General features: G+C 38.9%; 1 protein-coding gene across 1 annotated transcript; it reads left to right on the top strand.

Moving 5' to 3' along the window:
* Nucleotides 1–1418: 1418 nt before the first annotated feature.
* FCF1 (FCF1 rRNA-processing protein) lies at nt 1419–11502 on the top strand. The gene is made up of 8 exons (XM_068966203.1): nt 1419–1426; nt 2311–2378; nt 3561–3632; nt 4191–4339; nt 7288–7360; nt 9021–9108; nt 10489–10583; nt 11301–11502. The coding sequence occupies exons 1-8, from the start codon at nt 1424–1426 to the stop codon at nt 11347–11349; spliced, it is 597 nt and encodes a 198-aa protein (XP_068822304.1). The 5' UTR covers nt 1419–1423; the 3' UTR covers nt 11350–11502.
* The last annotated feature ends 3925 nt before the right edge of the window (nt 11503–15427 follow it).

Genomic DNA, 15427 nt, shown 5'->3' with positions numbered 1-15427 from the left:
TCGTGGTGAACACTCTTCTAGGGACTTCACGCTTTAACTCACTTAGTCCTGATTACTGACATACATTTCTGTAAGATAGATACTATTCATTTTACAAATATACTGAAGCACAGATAAAATCACCCAATAACATAAAAGTAATTAGAGGGCAGAACAGGGATTTTTAAAATCCCATCAGTCAGACTCCAAAGTCCATGTTAATACACTATGTTTCATAATAAAGCTTATGCTGCTATGGTCAGCTTTTTTTTCTTTAACCTCATAACCTTTTTGGATTTCAAACATCAGGACAGCTTTGTGAAATAAGTACAGACTGTGGAATTAGACCCAAACAAACCCCTGAACAAAGTCTAGGCTTCAGCTTCCCATTATGTAAAATGGGGGTACTGAAGTCACTGTGAAGGTCAAATGAGGTAATATAGTTAAAATGCCTAATACAATATACAGGATCGGGGTTCTTAACGTCAAGCACAGAGACCTAGAGGGTTCACAGATAAGCTTTGAGGTCACCAGTCTCATAATCGTGTGACTAATGTTGAAACGTGTACCCATTTATAAAAGAACTGTCCCTGGATCTTCGAAAGGTCAAGAACCACCAGAGTACCTAAAAAGGTACTAAAAAAAAAAAAATGGAAGTTATCTTACTCTTCTTGTTCTCAAAAGCTCTCATCTTTCCCATGAAAGATAACACACCAGGGCTTCAGAATACAATGCTAATTGTTTCCCAACATTTTACTGGCTTGGTAACTAGTAACGCCGGCAAGTCTGTCTCCATTTTTCTAGAGACAGTCCAAAGAAAGCCCTCAAAGCCCTCAAATGCTGCTCCATCCCTCATCCCTCCTTCACTTATCCCTCATGGCTTCACCAAGACGAATACACTGTATGCACTCGGAGGAAATCACAAGAATCGTCCACTCGGCTACCCCAAGCACAATGCCGGTTGGGAGAACCAAGGAGGAACCAGAGCCTCCGCGGAGCACGATAAAGACCTGATGCCCGCCGCTGAAGGGTGAGGAGAACATGTTTTCCCCAAACATAAAGGACAATCCAGAATGTCGTCCCCTCTACCCTGGTCCTCCCTCTCTCTAGAACTCTATATAATGCAGGCAGGTCCTCTGGCTCGTGCCGGAGTGATGCAAGAAGGAAACATTACCCAAACTGGGGGTGCAGCACGGCGAAGTCGCAGCTCTGCTACCCTGGGAGGCGGTGGCAGCACCAGCAGAAAATACGGCCCTAGACCCTCCCACTCAAGAGAACCCAGTACAGATTCCCCAGCCCGGCGGCTAGGAACTCGCTGCTGGGCTTTTCCGGTTCCCAAAACGGCTTCCGCTTCCGGGCTAGCCTTTGCCGGAAGTGGCGTACGGATGATGCAAACGAGCCGCGCCGCCGGTGATTCCGGAAGAAACAAGAGCGCGGCGTGAACATGGTGAGGCCCCGGGGAGTCCGAGAACGGGCATTGTCAGACCACGTCTGGGAGGAGATTGAGGGAGTGGCTTTTGGCCAAACTTCCACGAACGTCTCCTTGCTTATTTTCATTCCGATCTCACCTTTTAAACTGCGGGAGTAGTGCTTCTATGTTTTAGCGAGTTGGGAGGATGGGTTGAGGCAGTTCAGTTCAGTCGCTCAGTCGTGTACGGCTCTGCGACCCCATGGACTGCAGCACGCCAGGCCTCCTTGTCCATCACCAGCTCCCAGAGTTCACTCAAACTCACGTCCATCGAGTCAGTGATGCCATCCAACCATCTCATCCTCTATCGTCCCCTTCTCCTCCTGCCTTCAATCTTTCCCAGCATCAGGGTCTTTTCAAATGAATCAGTTGTTCGCATCAGGTGGCCAAAGTATTGGAATTTCAGCTTCAGCATCAGTCCTTCCAATGAATATTCAGGATTGATTTCCTTTAGGATGGACTGTTTGGGTCTCCTTGCAGTCCAAGGGACTCTCAAGAGTCTTCTCCAACACCACAGTTCAAAAGCATCAATTCTTCCGCGCTAGTCCAACTCTCACAGCCATACGTGACTACTGGAAAAACCATAGTTTCGACTAGAGGAACCTTTGATGGCAAAGTAATGTTTCTGCTTTTTAATATGCTGTCTAGGTTGGTCATAACTTTTCTTCAAGGAGCAAGCATCTTTTAATTTCATGTTTGCAGTCACCATCTGCAGTGATTTTGGAGCCCAAGAAAATAAAGTCTGGCTGAGGCAGATAGGAGGAATTGGGTATTTGAGGGAAGAAGGGTGTGGACAAAAGAAAAGGAACTCAGGAATATGCGGTGTGTTTCCAACTCCTTTTAACTAAAATTTTTGTTTCAAGGGGAAGCAAAAGAAAACACGGAAGTATGCGACCATGAAGCGAATGCTTAGTCTCAGAGATCAGAGGCTGTGAGTGTCTAGAATCACCTGGCTTCCTAGACTGCCCAGAGCTATAGAAATCACGAGGGGATAAGTAGTAAAAGTTTCTGTTGTTATTTTTGTTGTTCTGTTTACTTTTGGTGTTACTATGTCTTGGATTATTATAGGGTAATAAAGTGCAACAATGGCTAAGCTGCTGAGCAGGTACACTGGTGAAATGGGTTGGGAATTCAGCATCTCATAAGTGTTCAATTTGTATCACCGTTTCTATATACTGTATGTGCCATATCACTTTTAAGCCTCCTGACTGTTCTGTGAGGTAGGTAGAGTTTTCTTTAGGTTTTTGTCATTACACTGCTACATTCCCCAGGGGGGGGGAAAAGGTTTGTTATAATTTTTGAAAGACAGATTATCATTGTCTTGTGTACCAGCACCTGATAAGTCAAGTATTTTTGAAAGAAACAATGGGAAAACACCTAGGTATCTCCATTTGATAAATCTTACAAGATTTATGACTGGAGGAAGAGAGTAGAATGATATTCCCTAGTATAAGGAGGAACTAAACAGCTTGTCAGCTTGGTTAAGAATGGATGGCATTATTAAATAAAGACTGGGCTTCATTGTGTTTAAGAGTCTCAGTACAAAGGAGTAGTCCTTAGAGCCTTCATTGTGGTTAAACTGTATTCTTGACTTTTAGTATGTATTTATTATGTAATTTTAAGGAAATTTGACCCACTAATAATATTTTGTTTCTAGTTAAGGTTAAATTCTGTATATATATTGTCACATTTTAGCCCTTTATAAGAGACATGTGGGAGAACCCTTTTCTTCCTGCTGTTGAAGCATCTGAGTCTTCAGAGGATAAATATCAGCCTGTTTACCCACTGCTTGGAAGTGGATTTTTATCCTTGATATGAGAACTTCTGACAAGGAAAGAAGTAATATAACCAACATTTACTTAACCACTAATAATTTATATGGATTATTAGCTAATGATTTTAAAATTTAATTAGGTTTTACTGATTAACTGTGTTAATTCCAAGCTACTTCCTACACAGTTATTTGTGCACAAGAAGCCTACGCTGATTTTAATATGGTGATCTCACAAAATAGGATTTCCTTTGTAGACAAAAAAGGAGAAACTTTTAATAATAATCACTGCTGTGGATTTTTTTCTGTCCTACATTGAATTTTCTTTCTTTTTTTTTCTAGTAAAGAAAAGGATAGATTAAAACCAAAACAGAAAGAAAAGAAAGATCCTAGTGCACTCAAGGAAAGAGAAGTGTGAGTAATCAAAAATTTCAAGTTTTCCTTTAAAACTAGAAGTAAGATTCTAAACCTATAGACCTCTGAGAAATTTAGGCATCCCCTGAACTGATTTGCTCAGTCATTTGTAAGTCTGGCACAGCTGTGCAAATGAAGTGATATTGATGAGCATAAACCAATTCTAACGGTTCAAAGGTTTTTGGACTTCATGGAACACTAAAAGTTTCCCTAAAATCCTGGTAATTAAATCTAATATCTTTTTTTTTTTTTCTTTGCCAAGAAACTTTCAAAAGAAAGAGACAGCATATCACCAAAAAGTAGCAAGGGCATAGTTTGAGGATAAAGGTTATTCCTTTTAAGTAAGTACATTTAACTTTAGGAAACCTCATCACATTTTTCTTATTTTTCTCATTTTGCCCTAGATTGGTGATGGATATATCATCACAGGATTTACTTTCCATGAACGGAGGGCGGGGGAAAGGAACAAACTATTCCAAGCAGAGACTTCTTTTTTGTTTGTTTATACCAGAATATCAGTGTAGACATTACTTCGTGTTTTTTTTCTTTTTCTTCCAGCCCCCAACACCCTTCCTGCTTATTTTTCCAATATAACACACAGCTGGGCCCACCTTACCACATCCTGGTCGATACCAACTTTATCAACTTTTCCATTAAGGCCAAACTGGACTTAGTGCAGTCAATGATGGACTGTCTGTATGCCAAGTGTGAGTATCAGACTTCTCCATTTCTCTGACATTTGTAAAGAATAATCATACTTACCCAAATACATGAAAAGAGGGAAATGGGGTTCTAGTTTACTAAGTTGCTGGCCATTTAATTTGCTCACCATAGCGAGGACCCTTTTCAGTGAATTGAAATATAATGCAAACTTGACTGAGAATAATTAAACTTTCACAATTGAGAAAACACTTAGTATGTTTTGACCATCGTTACAGACATCAACTTAGAAAATAGGTGGGGAATTTTCTGTTTTAGGATTTTGGATTTTAAAATTCTGGATAAATGAAAATTTATTTCATTTCTCACTATGTATATTATTTACATTAAGTAGGAAACATTCTCCTATCCACTTCAGTGTGGAAAAGCTAAATAGGACATTTTGCCATTTACAATCACAGAACTAGAAATGATTATGGTCAACTATTCCTAAGTTTATTCAGTCTGGTGTTTATTTGTACCACAAAGGATCTGAGATAGTTTATTTACACCTAGATATGTAGTTTACCATTAATAGATTTCCCTTGTGTATTTGGGTGTCTCCTCCTTCAAATGGTCTTCTTTTCCTATCATGAGGAGGAAAAAGATAGTTTAGGACAAGTACAGGGGAATAACTTCCTAATAGTGCGATCTGTTGTATCTTGTGGTGGGTTTATATTCACACATTTTCCAGTTAAAGGTACAAATGAAACAAAGGTACAAAAAAACATCTAGTTAAAGGTACAAATGAAAATTAAACTTACACTTTGCCATAAAGAATAAATTATTGGAACCAAAGGAAAAACTTCATACCTTCTTTAATATATATAAAAGATACTACATAGTGAACATTTACAGAGTGATAGTAATGTGAATGCTGTTTCTTGATTTATTAAAATTAGCAAGATGGGATAAGGGATGTGTGATGGGTAAGAGAGGTCAATTCTTTAAATGCCTAAAATTAATATAAAAATTAACTGTATAAGTTTATTATATCAAGTTATGCATGTAACCACCAAGTGAGAAAAACAGCCAATGAAATTAAAATAGTCATCTCTTAGGATCAGAATTTGTTCAGTCACTCAGTCATGTCTGACTCTTTGCTACCCCACATACTGCCACACACCAGGCTTTCATGTCCTTCACTATTTCCCAGAGTTTGCTCAAACTCATGTCCATTGAGTCAGTGATGCCATCCAACCATCTCATCCTCTATCTCCCCCTTCTCCTACCCTCAGCCTTTCCCATCAGGGTCTTTTCCAATGAGTTGGCGCTTCTACCATGTAACCAAAGTTTTGGAGCTTCAGTTTCAGCATCAGTTCTTCCAGTGATACTCAGGGTTGATTCCTTTAGGATTGACTGGTTTAATCTCCTTGCTGTCCAGACAACTCTCAAGAATCTTCTCTAGCACCACAATTTGAAAGCATCAATTCTTCAGTGCTCAGCCTTCTTTATAGTCCAACTCTCAGAATTGGTGGAGTGGGAAAAGATCAAGGGATCATTATTTTTCTATATAGGCCTTTTTGTATTTTTTTAAAGCTATGTACATGTAATACTTAAAAATTTCTTAAGTCTCTTGGGAATAATAAAGAGTAGTCTGAAGCTAGAGCACAACCATGCCTAAAAGTGGACTAGGGTAGCCTGTATGAGGGAAGAAACTACTTTTGGTGGACTTCTTCTATTCCCATGGTGTTTCTTATAGTTGTCTTAGCTGCTGCTCCAGGAATGCTGTGACCTATTTATGAACGAAACGGATGGAGGGTTTAAGCATGGCCCCTTGGAGTTGCATTGCTTCCCTGGTTCTCTGGCTCCACTATTATTATCTAAATGGTTCAGGGGAAGTCCATGGTGGTCTAGTGGTTAGGACTTGGCACTTTCACTGCCAAGGATGCAGATTCAATCCCTGGTTGAAGAACTAAAATCCTAAAAGCCACATGGCATGGCCGAAAAAAAGATGATTGTTTGGGATAGCAATGGCATTATAGTTAGGTCTTTCTCCAGTTGTGGATACCACAGAGTACAGCTATAGTGCATACAAATAATTGCCCTCACAGTGCCTTTTCTGAAAGAAAAAACTTACTAAGGAAAATGCCACTTTTCTGTGTGACATAATATCTCAGAGCAAAGGCTCAAGAAACATTCGAGTGCATTACAAGTTCAGTTACCTAGGAGATTCCTTAACTGTTTTAAGCTCTGCTTATTTAATTTTTCTTTACTTGCCTTTATTCATGAAAGAAGGCCTTTATCTTCCTTTTGGCTTGGAGATGCCCCTTTGACCTTTTCATAGCTCTTGGTCCCTTCCATTTCTGTTTGACACTCCAACAGAGGAGGATGGCTAGCTACCCATACTGAGAGTCCTTTTTGTAGTGATCTTCCTGAACCCATTTCCCTGCTCCAGACGCAAGCTCTTGCTTCAGTGCTGCGCGGCCCTGAAATTGACCCTTTTAAGGGATGTATTGCCCTCTAATCCCATGATTATCTGCTCCTCCTATCTTCTTCCCTCCATTTTCCAACTGCTTTTTCTTCTGCGCGTTGTATTTTAGTTTAAGATATCTTAACTTTGTTCTCAAGAGTGTTAGTGTACTTGTGAAAAAAAATTAATAATCTAGCATAAAGAAAATGAAAGTTCCCTGTTACGCCTTTCCTCAGAAAGGGGCAGTTTTAAAAAGTTATATACAGTTTCTATGGGGTATTTTTGTTCATAATAAATAAACCTCATTCTGTGAGGTTATTTTTGTTCATGAATAAGAATAGATCATGCATTATTTACTTTTTTATCTTCATGCTATTTAACAGCTTTAAGATTCCATCCACATACCATATAAGTCACTCATTTAAAGTATATAATTCAGGGAATTTCCTGGTGGTCCAGTGGTAAGACTCTCAACAGGATGTAATTCAGAGAGTAAAATCGGTTCCTTCATAAGTTTGTTACTAATTTTATTTTTCCTGGCAGGTATCCCTTGTATAACTGACTGTGTAATGGCTGAAATTGAGAAATTGGGGCAGAAGTATAGAGTGGCCTTAAGGTAGGACGGAGCTGATCTAGATTTGTTTTAGATTGGTACACTGAAGATTATTTTGACCCTCCTTCTTCTGTTTGCTCTCCAAAGATTTCTTGTCTGGTTAGTTTAAATAAAAATCATACAAAATTAGTTAACTATTCATGACTTAGAAAGCAGACATTTGAAGGTTAGAGTTTTCCAGCTGAAGCTTTTTGAACTAAACTTCCTTAGTCACACAGGTCTCCTGGGCCTCCTCGTATGTTCCTCTGGATTTTCACTTAGAAAGCGTCTTTCTATTAGTTTGTTATCTGGTTATCTTCTTCAGAATCTCACACTTAAACAGTCTTCAGTTTACTTACAAGAAGTTTTGAGTTTACTCTAGACAGTGCCTTTCAGTTTAGTGGTTCCCAAGGTGTGGCAACCCTCCTCCACCCCCGGAGTCCCAGAGACCTTTGCAGGGAGTTTGCAAAACTATTTTCTTAATAATACCAAGGTGTTGCCTTTGTCACTGTGCTGACATTTGCACTGAATGCAAAAAAATGGCATTACCTCAGTACAAATCAAGACATTGGGCCCAAATAATGCTAGTAGTTTTTTTCTTCACTGGCAGTTTTTTTTTAATACCACAGTCACTTGAGAATATCCTTAATAGAGCAGTACAATTCATTAACAGTGTTAAATCTCAGCCCTGGAATACACATCAGTGTTCCTTGTGGTGCAGTGAGAAGTACACATGAAGCATTTCTGCTGGTGGGTGCACCTTAACCTTTCTACGGCGCTCATTTCATAATACGTGTAAACCAAGTCACCGTGCTGTGGGCCTTCAGCTCACACAGGGCTGAACGTCGCTTCCATCTCAGAAAAACTGGAAGGAGAGGGAAAACAGCAAAGGATGAACGTTGTCTCAAGGAGAAGCATTTGTGAGCTGAACGAGCTGCTTTTTCATGAAATACCATTTTCATGTGAAGAACAACTGACAGACACTGAGTTAGGGAAAATCATAAGCTAATCCCATTCCCAATGCTAAGGACCCGTCTATTGAGACCAGTGGAAACATTGATGAATGTCGGTTTTTTTAATGTTATATACGTGTGTGTGTGTGTCTGTGTCTGCTTTGTTTATTGTATGTCCTCCCACATTGGTACATACAGCTCTACCTCATTTTTTAAAATAGGCTAGAAGGACCAAAGTGTATTTAACCTTTACCTTGCTGATGGATATTCAGATTATCTCCAGTTTTCCACTATATAAACCGTTTTGTAGTGACCATCCTTGCACCTGTATTCTTGTGTATTTGTGTAAGACAACGTCCTAAAAGCAAAATGGTTAGGTTTAATTTGATGTAGTTTTGAATCCTGGCTTTTCCCAGCTGTGTAGCTTTGAACAAATTAGTCAAACTCTCTGAAGCTTCTACTTTATCTGTAAAACAGAAATAGAATAAGTCAGATTTCTGTAACAAGTACATGATGTAAGGCTTGGCAGCTCTCAGTCAGTAAGCTTTAATTCCCTTTTCTATAAATTGCCTTTCCAGTTATTATAGAAAATAAGCTTCAAGGGGAGAACAGTGTCTTGAAATCTCCATATAGATCACATTACTCTTATTTCACTGATTGAAAGTTGTAAAGTTACTCAGTTGCTTGAATGCTTTTATTAATCCACTTTTATAATCCTATAATCCATATAGGATTGCCAAGGATCCAAGATTTGAACGATTACCGTGTACACACAAAGGAACCTATGCAGATGACTGCTTAGTACAAAGAGTAACTCAGGTATCATCATTTTTTAATATTTACTCTGTTCTACTAAAACCAAGATAAGCTATTATTTCCTGAATGTTCATGTAAAGTATCTAGGAATATAAATGATTTAAAAAAAATTATATAGAATCCCTTCATGGGAAGTATCAGTGTCCTCATTTACTTGAGAGAGTGGAATGGAAATGTATACTGTAACCATAATGGAAAGATCATGGGTTTGGGGAGGAGACATGGTTTCAGATCTTGGCATCTGCATTTATTGGAGGTGTAATTTGGAGCATTTATTGATTCTTTATTCCACATATCTCCTCTGTAATATGGTTTAAGCGGGTGAGTGCAGACATACTAATATATCAGGTTCCGTCTCCCTGCGAATCTAAAATAAGGTTCCAGGGACTTGCCTGATGGTCTAGTGGTTGACTGTGCACTTCCAATGCAGGGGGCACAGGTTTGATCCCTGATGGAGGAACTAACATCCCATATGCCACGCAGTGCGGCCAAAAAATAATCGAGTGAAGTTCCATTTACTCCCTATGTAGGAATTCTGTTACATCTGAGTCTCCCAGAGTGCTGTTTCACACATACCCTAGAATAAGTAGGTTTTTAAGTTCTTCCTTGTCAAACACTGCAAGAACTTCTGTTGCTGATTGACCTTAAAAAGCCTGTCCCTGCTGAAAAGAATCATCTCTATGTAGTGACCACACTGCCATCCCTTGAGCCACTTCATCCCTTGGGTGGAGCCAGCATTTCCCTTAATTCCCCATAGCATGGCTGGCCCCAGCCTACAACTCTTTATAAAACTCAGCAAGAGATTTGGGTAGGATGGAAGTAAAGTATCAATATAATACAAATTAGTTCCAGACGGGTTGCTAAATTTTAGTGCTTTCAGAACTGTTTGACTCTGCCTTGTCCTGGAGATCTTCCTGTTCTGGCTTCAGAACCCAGGAGATAGCCTACCTCCATGACAAGGAGGCCTCCAGAGTAGGACCAGCCCCGGAGATCCTTTTAAAGGCAAAAGCTGTGCCTTCGGATCTAAGGCTGTAACTCTGCCTTTGCATTGTCTTTCTGAGAGTGTTTTCTGAAAACCAAGGAATTGTCTGCCCTAGATATGAAAATCCCTTCCACTTACGAGACAAAAAACAATTTGCAGCTTTTAACTAGTTTTTCTATCTTCTCCCCCTCAAGATTCTTAGAGCTACAATCAGCCCAAGCAACTTGTTATGTTTTATGTGGTAAATATGAGCTCCTTGATCTAGAAACTACTCAACCAATTTGTTTTAGCCTTTCCTTTCCTGTTCACTGTAAAAATGAGTGATTCTTCAGACTAATCAGTGATTGTATCCAGTATCATTTAGTGAGCTCTGTATGAATACCCAATCCTGTCTTTTCTAGCACAAGTGTTACATTGTGGCCACAGTTGACCGGGACCTTAAACGAAGAATCCGGAAGATCCCTGGAGTTCCCATCATGTACATTTCTAACCATAGGTGAGAAGTTTCTCTTAGAGAAGTCATTAACTGTATATAGTTGATGTCACGATATAGAAGGATTTGGGGGAAAAAAATTGATGTATCAAATGTTTACATAGTTCTATTTGAATAAATGAGACAAAGTGTTAATGACAAGAACACAGACAAAAGATAAAGCTAGGATTTAGGAATGAGGCATACATTCACATTGTTGCAGTAAGATCTCTAGCAGGAATAGGGAAATGTGTGGCCTTAAATATTGATACAAAGCAGTAACTTATCTTCAGCTAGAAATACTTTTTTTTTTTTTTTTGAAAACCTAGTGCAGGTGATTAGCATCTTATATGGGAAACTGAAAGTTTATTAAAGAAAAAAGAAAACAAAAGCTATTTTTATCCTTCTTTGATATTCCTGTGTTAGTCCTCAGACTATTATTGGCCAACTTTTTATCCTGGGACAAACACAGCAAAATGGGAAGAATATAGGTGAGGGGCTTGGGCACACCTGGACTCCGTACCTGGCTCTCCAACTTGTTAACTTTCTCATTTTGAAGAATAAAGATAATATAGTCAGCATTTTGCTGTAAATCATTCATTATGATAGGCCTTTAAAATGTTTCCACTGACAAAAAGGATTCACAGCAGGAGGTGAGTGATATAATCAGTAAAGGATGGGCTTTTATGGTGAGTTCTGGACACAGGTTTCTAACCAGTGTTAATTTTTTGTCCTGATCAGGTACAACATTGAGCGGATGCCAGATGATTACGGAGCCCCTCGGTTCTAATGAGAAGAGAAAATTTCTCCACCTTCCTTTGACCCGTTTTTTCTTTTGCAAGTTCATTAAACATGCTATAGTGTGAATTACTATTGCATTCACCCACTTGCTCTATAATGAGCTGAGTATAGTTAAATATATTCACTTTTCAATGTTGTTTTTAAAATTATATTTTGTGTCATTTTAAAATTTGCTGCATCTTTTTATAAATCAGAAAATTGCTCACATGATATGGTCATATTATATTGATTTACTCAAATATTTATTAAGGTTATGCTAGGCATTTAATAACAAGTGGTCTTATCCTCAAGATAGTCATATTATGGTAAAAGAAAGACATGTAGATGAAAAAATACAGTAAAATAGTGATGCTAGGATAAAAGTATGAGGGAGTAGACAAACAGGTAGAAAGAATGATTTCTTTCTCCTTGGTTGGGATAGGGAGAGAAGGAGGACTGAAGGCAGTTATGTTTGAGTTAATCTTGAAAGAGAGCTAGAACTTAGAGGGGAGGAGTGTGTCCTCACATCTGAGACTCCAGAGGTAGGAGGTGGGAGGGAGGGGGCTTTATATGACAAGCTGAAGGGTTTGGACTTAATCCTGAGGTCAACAGGGAGTCATTAAATTTTTAATTAGGATGGATAACATGATCAGATTAGATGTTTTACATGATCACAAGACAGTCTAAGAATGAACAAATAGATGATTGAAACAGACTAGAAGGTCCAGAAATAGACCTGTGTATTTATGGTAATTTAGTATGTTATAAAGCTGGTATTAAAAAATTTAAAAATCTATGAGAAAAGGAAATTGCATTAGAAGGCCAAATATTGTGGGTTTTTCCCACTAGGGTTAGGATCCTGATTTCAGCAGTTAATATCTGTATGAATTGGGCAAATTACATAAGCATTTGATGCTTTCCTTGCTTCCCTTTAAAATGTTTTATTTAGCGACTTGTTTGGCAGTCCAGTAGCTAAGACATTGCACTTACTACAGGGGGCCTGGGTTCAATCCCTGGTTGAGGAACTAAGATCTTGTATGCCAGAGATAGCCAAAAAATAGAAAAAAAATTAAAATGTTTTATTTAATCCTCAAAACAACCCCAATAAGATAGTATTGAATTGAACAGTACCTAATAGAAGTGTTATTCAGTAAATGATAGTGATGATTGTATTATAATAACAAGTTGACTATCCACTTGAAAAAAGGTTTATATTTCTGCCTCTTATCCTTCATGAGATCCTGATAGCCTTCAAGTGGATCAAAGTTTAAATATTTTTTAAGCCATGGAAGTATTCAACTCAGTTCACTCAGTCTTGTCCGACTCTTTGCAACCCCATGGACTGCAGTACTCCAGGCTTCCCTGTCCATCACTGACTCCCAGAGCTTGCTCAGACACATGTCTGTCAAGTCGATGATACCATCCAACATGGAAGTATTAGGAAAAGAAAAAGGAAAATGTATATAAGCTCTGAGTAGACTTCTTAAAGAGGGCTTCCTGGTGGCACTAGTGATAAAGAACTCGCCTGCCAATGCAGGAGACATAAGAGACGCAGGTTCAGTCCCTGGATTCGGAAGATCCCCTGGAGGAGAGCATGGCAGTCCACTCCAGTATTCTTGCCTGGAGAATCCTATGGACAGAAGAGCTTGACAGGCTACAGTCCATGGGGTTGCAGAGTCGGACATGACTGTTTGAAGTCGTGTCACTGAAGTGACTCAGCAGCAAAATTCTTGAAGAAGATGAAGAATGTAAAAGCCATGAAAGGAAAAATAAGTGTGGACGCATTAAAATTAGGTTTATCTGCAAAAGACTTCCCCAAAATTAAGACAAATGACTGACAAAATTTTCCAATGTATATGATAAGCATGTAAGGACATGGGTAGTCCTGTAGTGCTGACAAGAAGGCAAGTAAGTAAAACCATTTTGGACAGCAGTTAGGATCCTTTGGGCTTCCCTGATAGTTCAGTTGGTAAAGAATCCACCTGTAATGCAGGAGACCCTGGTTCAATTCCTGAATCGGGAAGATTGCCTGGAGAAGGGATAGGCTGCCCACTCCAGTGTTCTTGGGCTTCCCTTGTGGCTCAGCTGGTGAAGAATCCACCTGCAATGTGGGAGACCTGGATCCGATCCCTGAGTTGGGAAGATCCCCTGGAGAAGGGAAAGGCTACCCACTCCAGTATTCTGGCCTAGAGAATTGTATGGACTGTATAGTCCGTGGGGTCGCAAAGAGTTGGACATAACAGAGTGACTTTCACTTCACTAGGATCCATTAAAATAAAAATTACAGATGTCCTGTGAGCCTAATTCTATCTTTTGGTTTATAGGTATCATATAGGTGATTTCCTTTAAAATATATCATCAGTATGAGATGAATGTGTGATGTGTGTAAATTTCACATATCTACAAGGAAGTGTATAGAAAGAGGTTTACTGTACCACTATAACAGAAAAATGGAAAAGAATGTAAATATCCATCTAAAAGTTTTAACTATGTTACATCTATACCATGGAATGTCATAAGCATTTAAAAACAACGAGATAGATTTAAAAGTAAGACAAAGGACTTGAATAGACAGTTCTCTGGAGAAGACATACAGATGGCCGAAAAGCACGTGAAAAGATGTTCAATATCCCTAATCGTTAGGGAATTGCAAATCAAAATCACAGTAAGTTACCACCTCATACCTATTAGGATGGGTGCGGTTAAGAATAACTAAATAACAGGTATTGACAAGGATATGGAGAAACTGGAACTATTGTGTACTGTTGATGGAAATGTAAAATGGTACAGTTGCTATGAAAAATAGTACAGTTCCTTTAAAAATTTTATATAGAACTACCATATAATCCAGCAATTCCACTTTGGGTTATATATACAAAAAAAATTGAAAGCAGGATCTGAAAGAGATATTTGTATACCCATGTTCATTAGCATCACTGTTCACAGTAGTCAAGAGGACAAAGCAATGCCAGCATCCTCAACAGATGAATGAATAACCAAAATGTGGTATATACACCCAGTGGAAAGTATGCAGCTTTAAAAAGGAAGGAAATTCTGGCACTTCCCGAGTGGTCCCCTACACCTTGCAATGTAGGGGATAAAGGTTTCATCCCTGGTCAGGGCACTAAAATCCCATGTGCCACAACTAACATTCGACTCAGCCAAATAAATAGATGGAAAAAAAAGAATACACCACTGGAGATCTGTATATTTCACTATATGTAAGTTTTAAAAGGAAAAGAAATGGAGAATCAGAGAAGAAGAAATAACGGTAAATAGAAAACAAAAGTAAGTTGGTAGGAAGGAATCCAAACAGTACCCACGGTGAATGTGACTAAAGTTCCCTTAGTAAAGACAAATACTCAGATTGGATGTTTTTTAAAATCTTGTGGCTATATGGTATTTACAAGATGTGCCTAAATCAGAATGACACAAAATTGTTGGAAATAATTAGAAAACACACTTTGCATACAACCCAATAACTCCATTCCTAGGACTAAACGGACCTTTGTTGGCAGAGTGACGTCTTTGCTTTTTAACACATCATCTAGGTTTGTCAAAATTCTCCAAGCTAGACTTCAGCAATACGTGAACCATGAACTTCCAGATGTTCAAGCTGGTTTTAGAAAAGGCAGAGGAACCAGAGATCAAATTGCCAACATCCGCTGGATCATGAAAAAAGCAAGAGAGTTTCAGAAAAACATCTGTTTCTGCTTTATTGACTATGCCAAAGCCTTTGTGTGGATCAAAATAAGTTGTGGAAAATTCTGAAAGAGATGGGAATACTAGACTACCTGACCTGCCTCTTGAGAAACCTATATGCAGGTCAGAAAGCAACAGTTAGAACTGGACATGGAACAACAGACTGGTTCCAAATGAGTACGTCAAGGCTGTATATTGTCACCCTGCTTATTTAACTTCTATGTAGAGTACATCATGAGAAACGCTGGGCTGGATGAAGCACAAGCTGGAATAAAAAATACCAGGAGAAATATCAATAACCTCAGATATGCAGATGACACCACCCTTAGGGCAGAAAGTGAAGAGGAACTAAAAAGCCTCTTGATGAAAGTGAAAGAGGAGAGTGA

The sequence above is a fragment of the Capricornis sumatraensis genome, chromosome 2, assembly GCF_032405125.1.
Source record: "Capricornis sumatraensis isolate serow.1 chromosome 2, serow.2, whole genome shotgun sequence".
NCBI classification, from domain to species: domain Eukaryota; kingdom Metazoa; phylum Chordata; class Mammalia; order Artiodactyla; family Bovidae; genus Capricornis; species Capricornis sumatraensis.
This window is presented reverse-complemented; position numbering and strand designations above follow the sequence as displayed.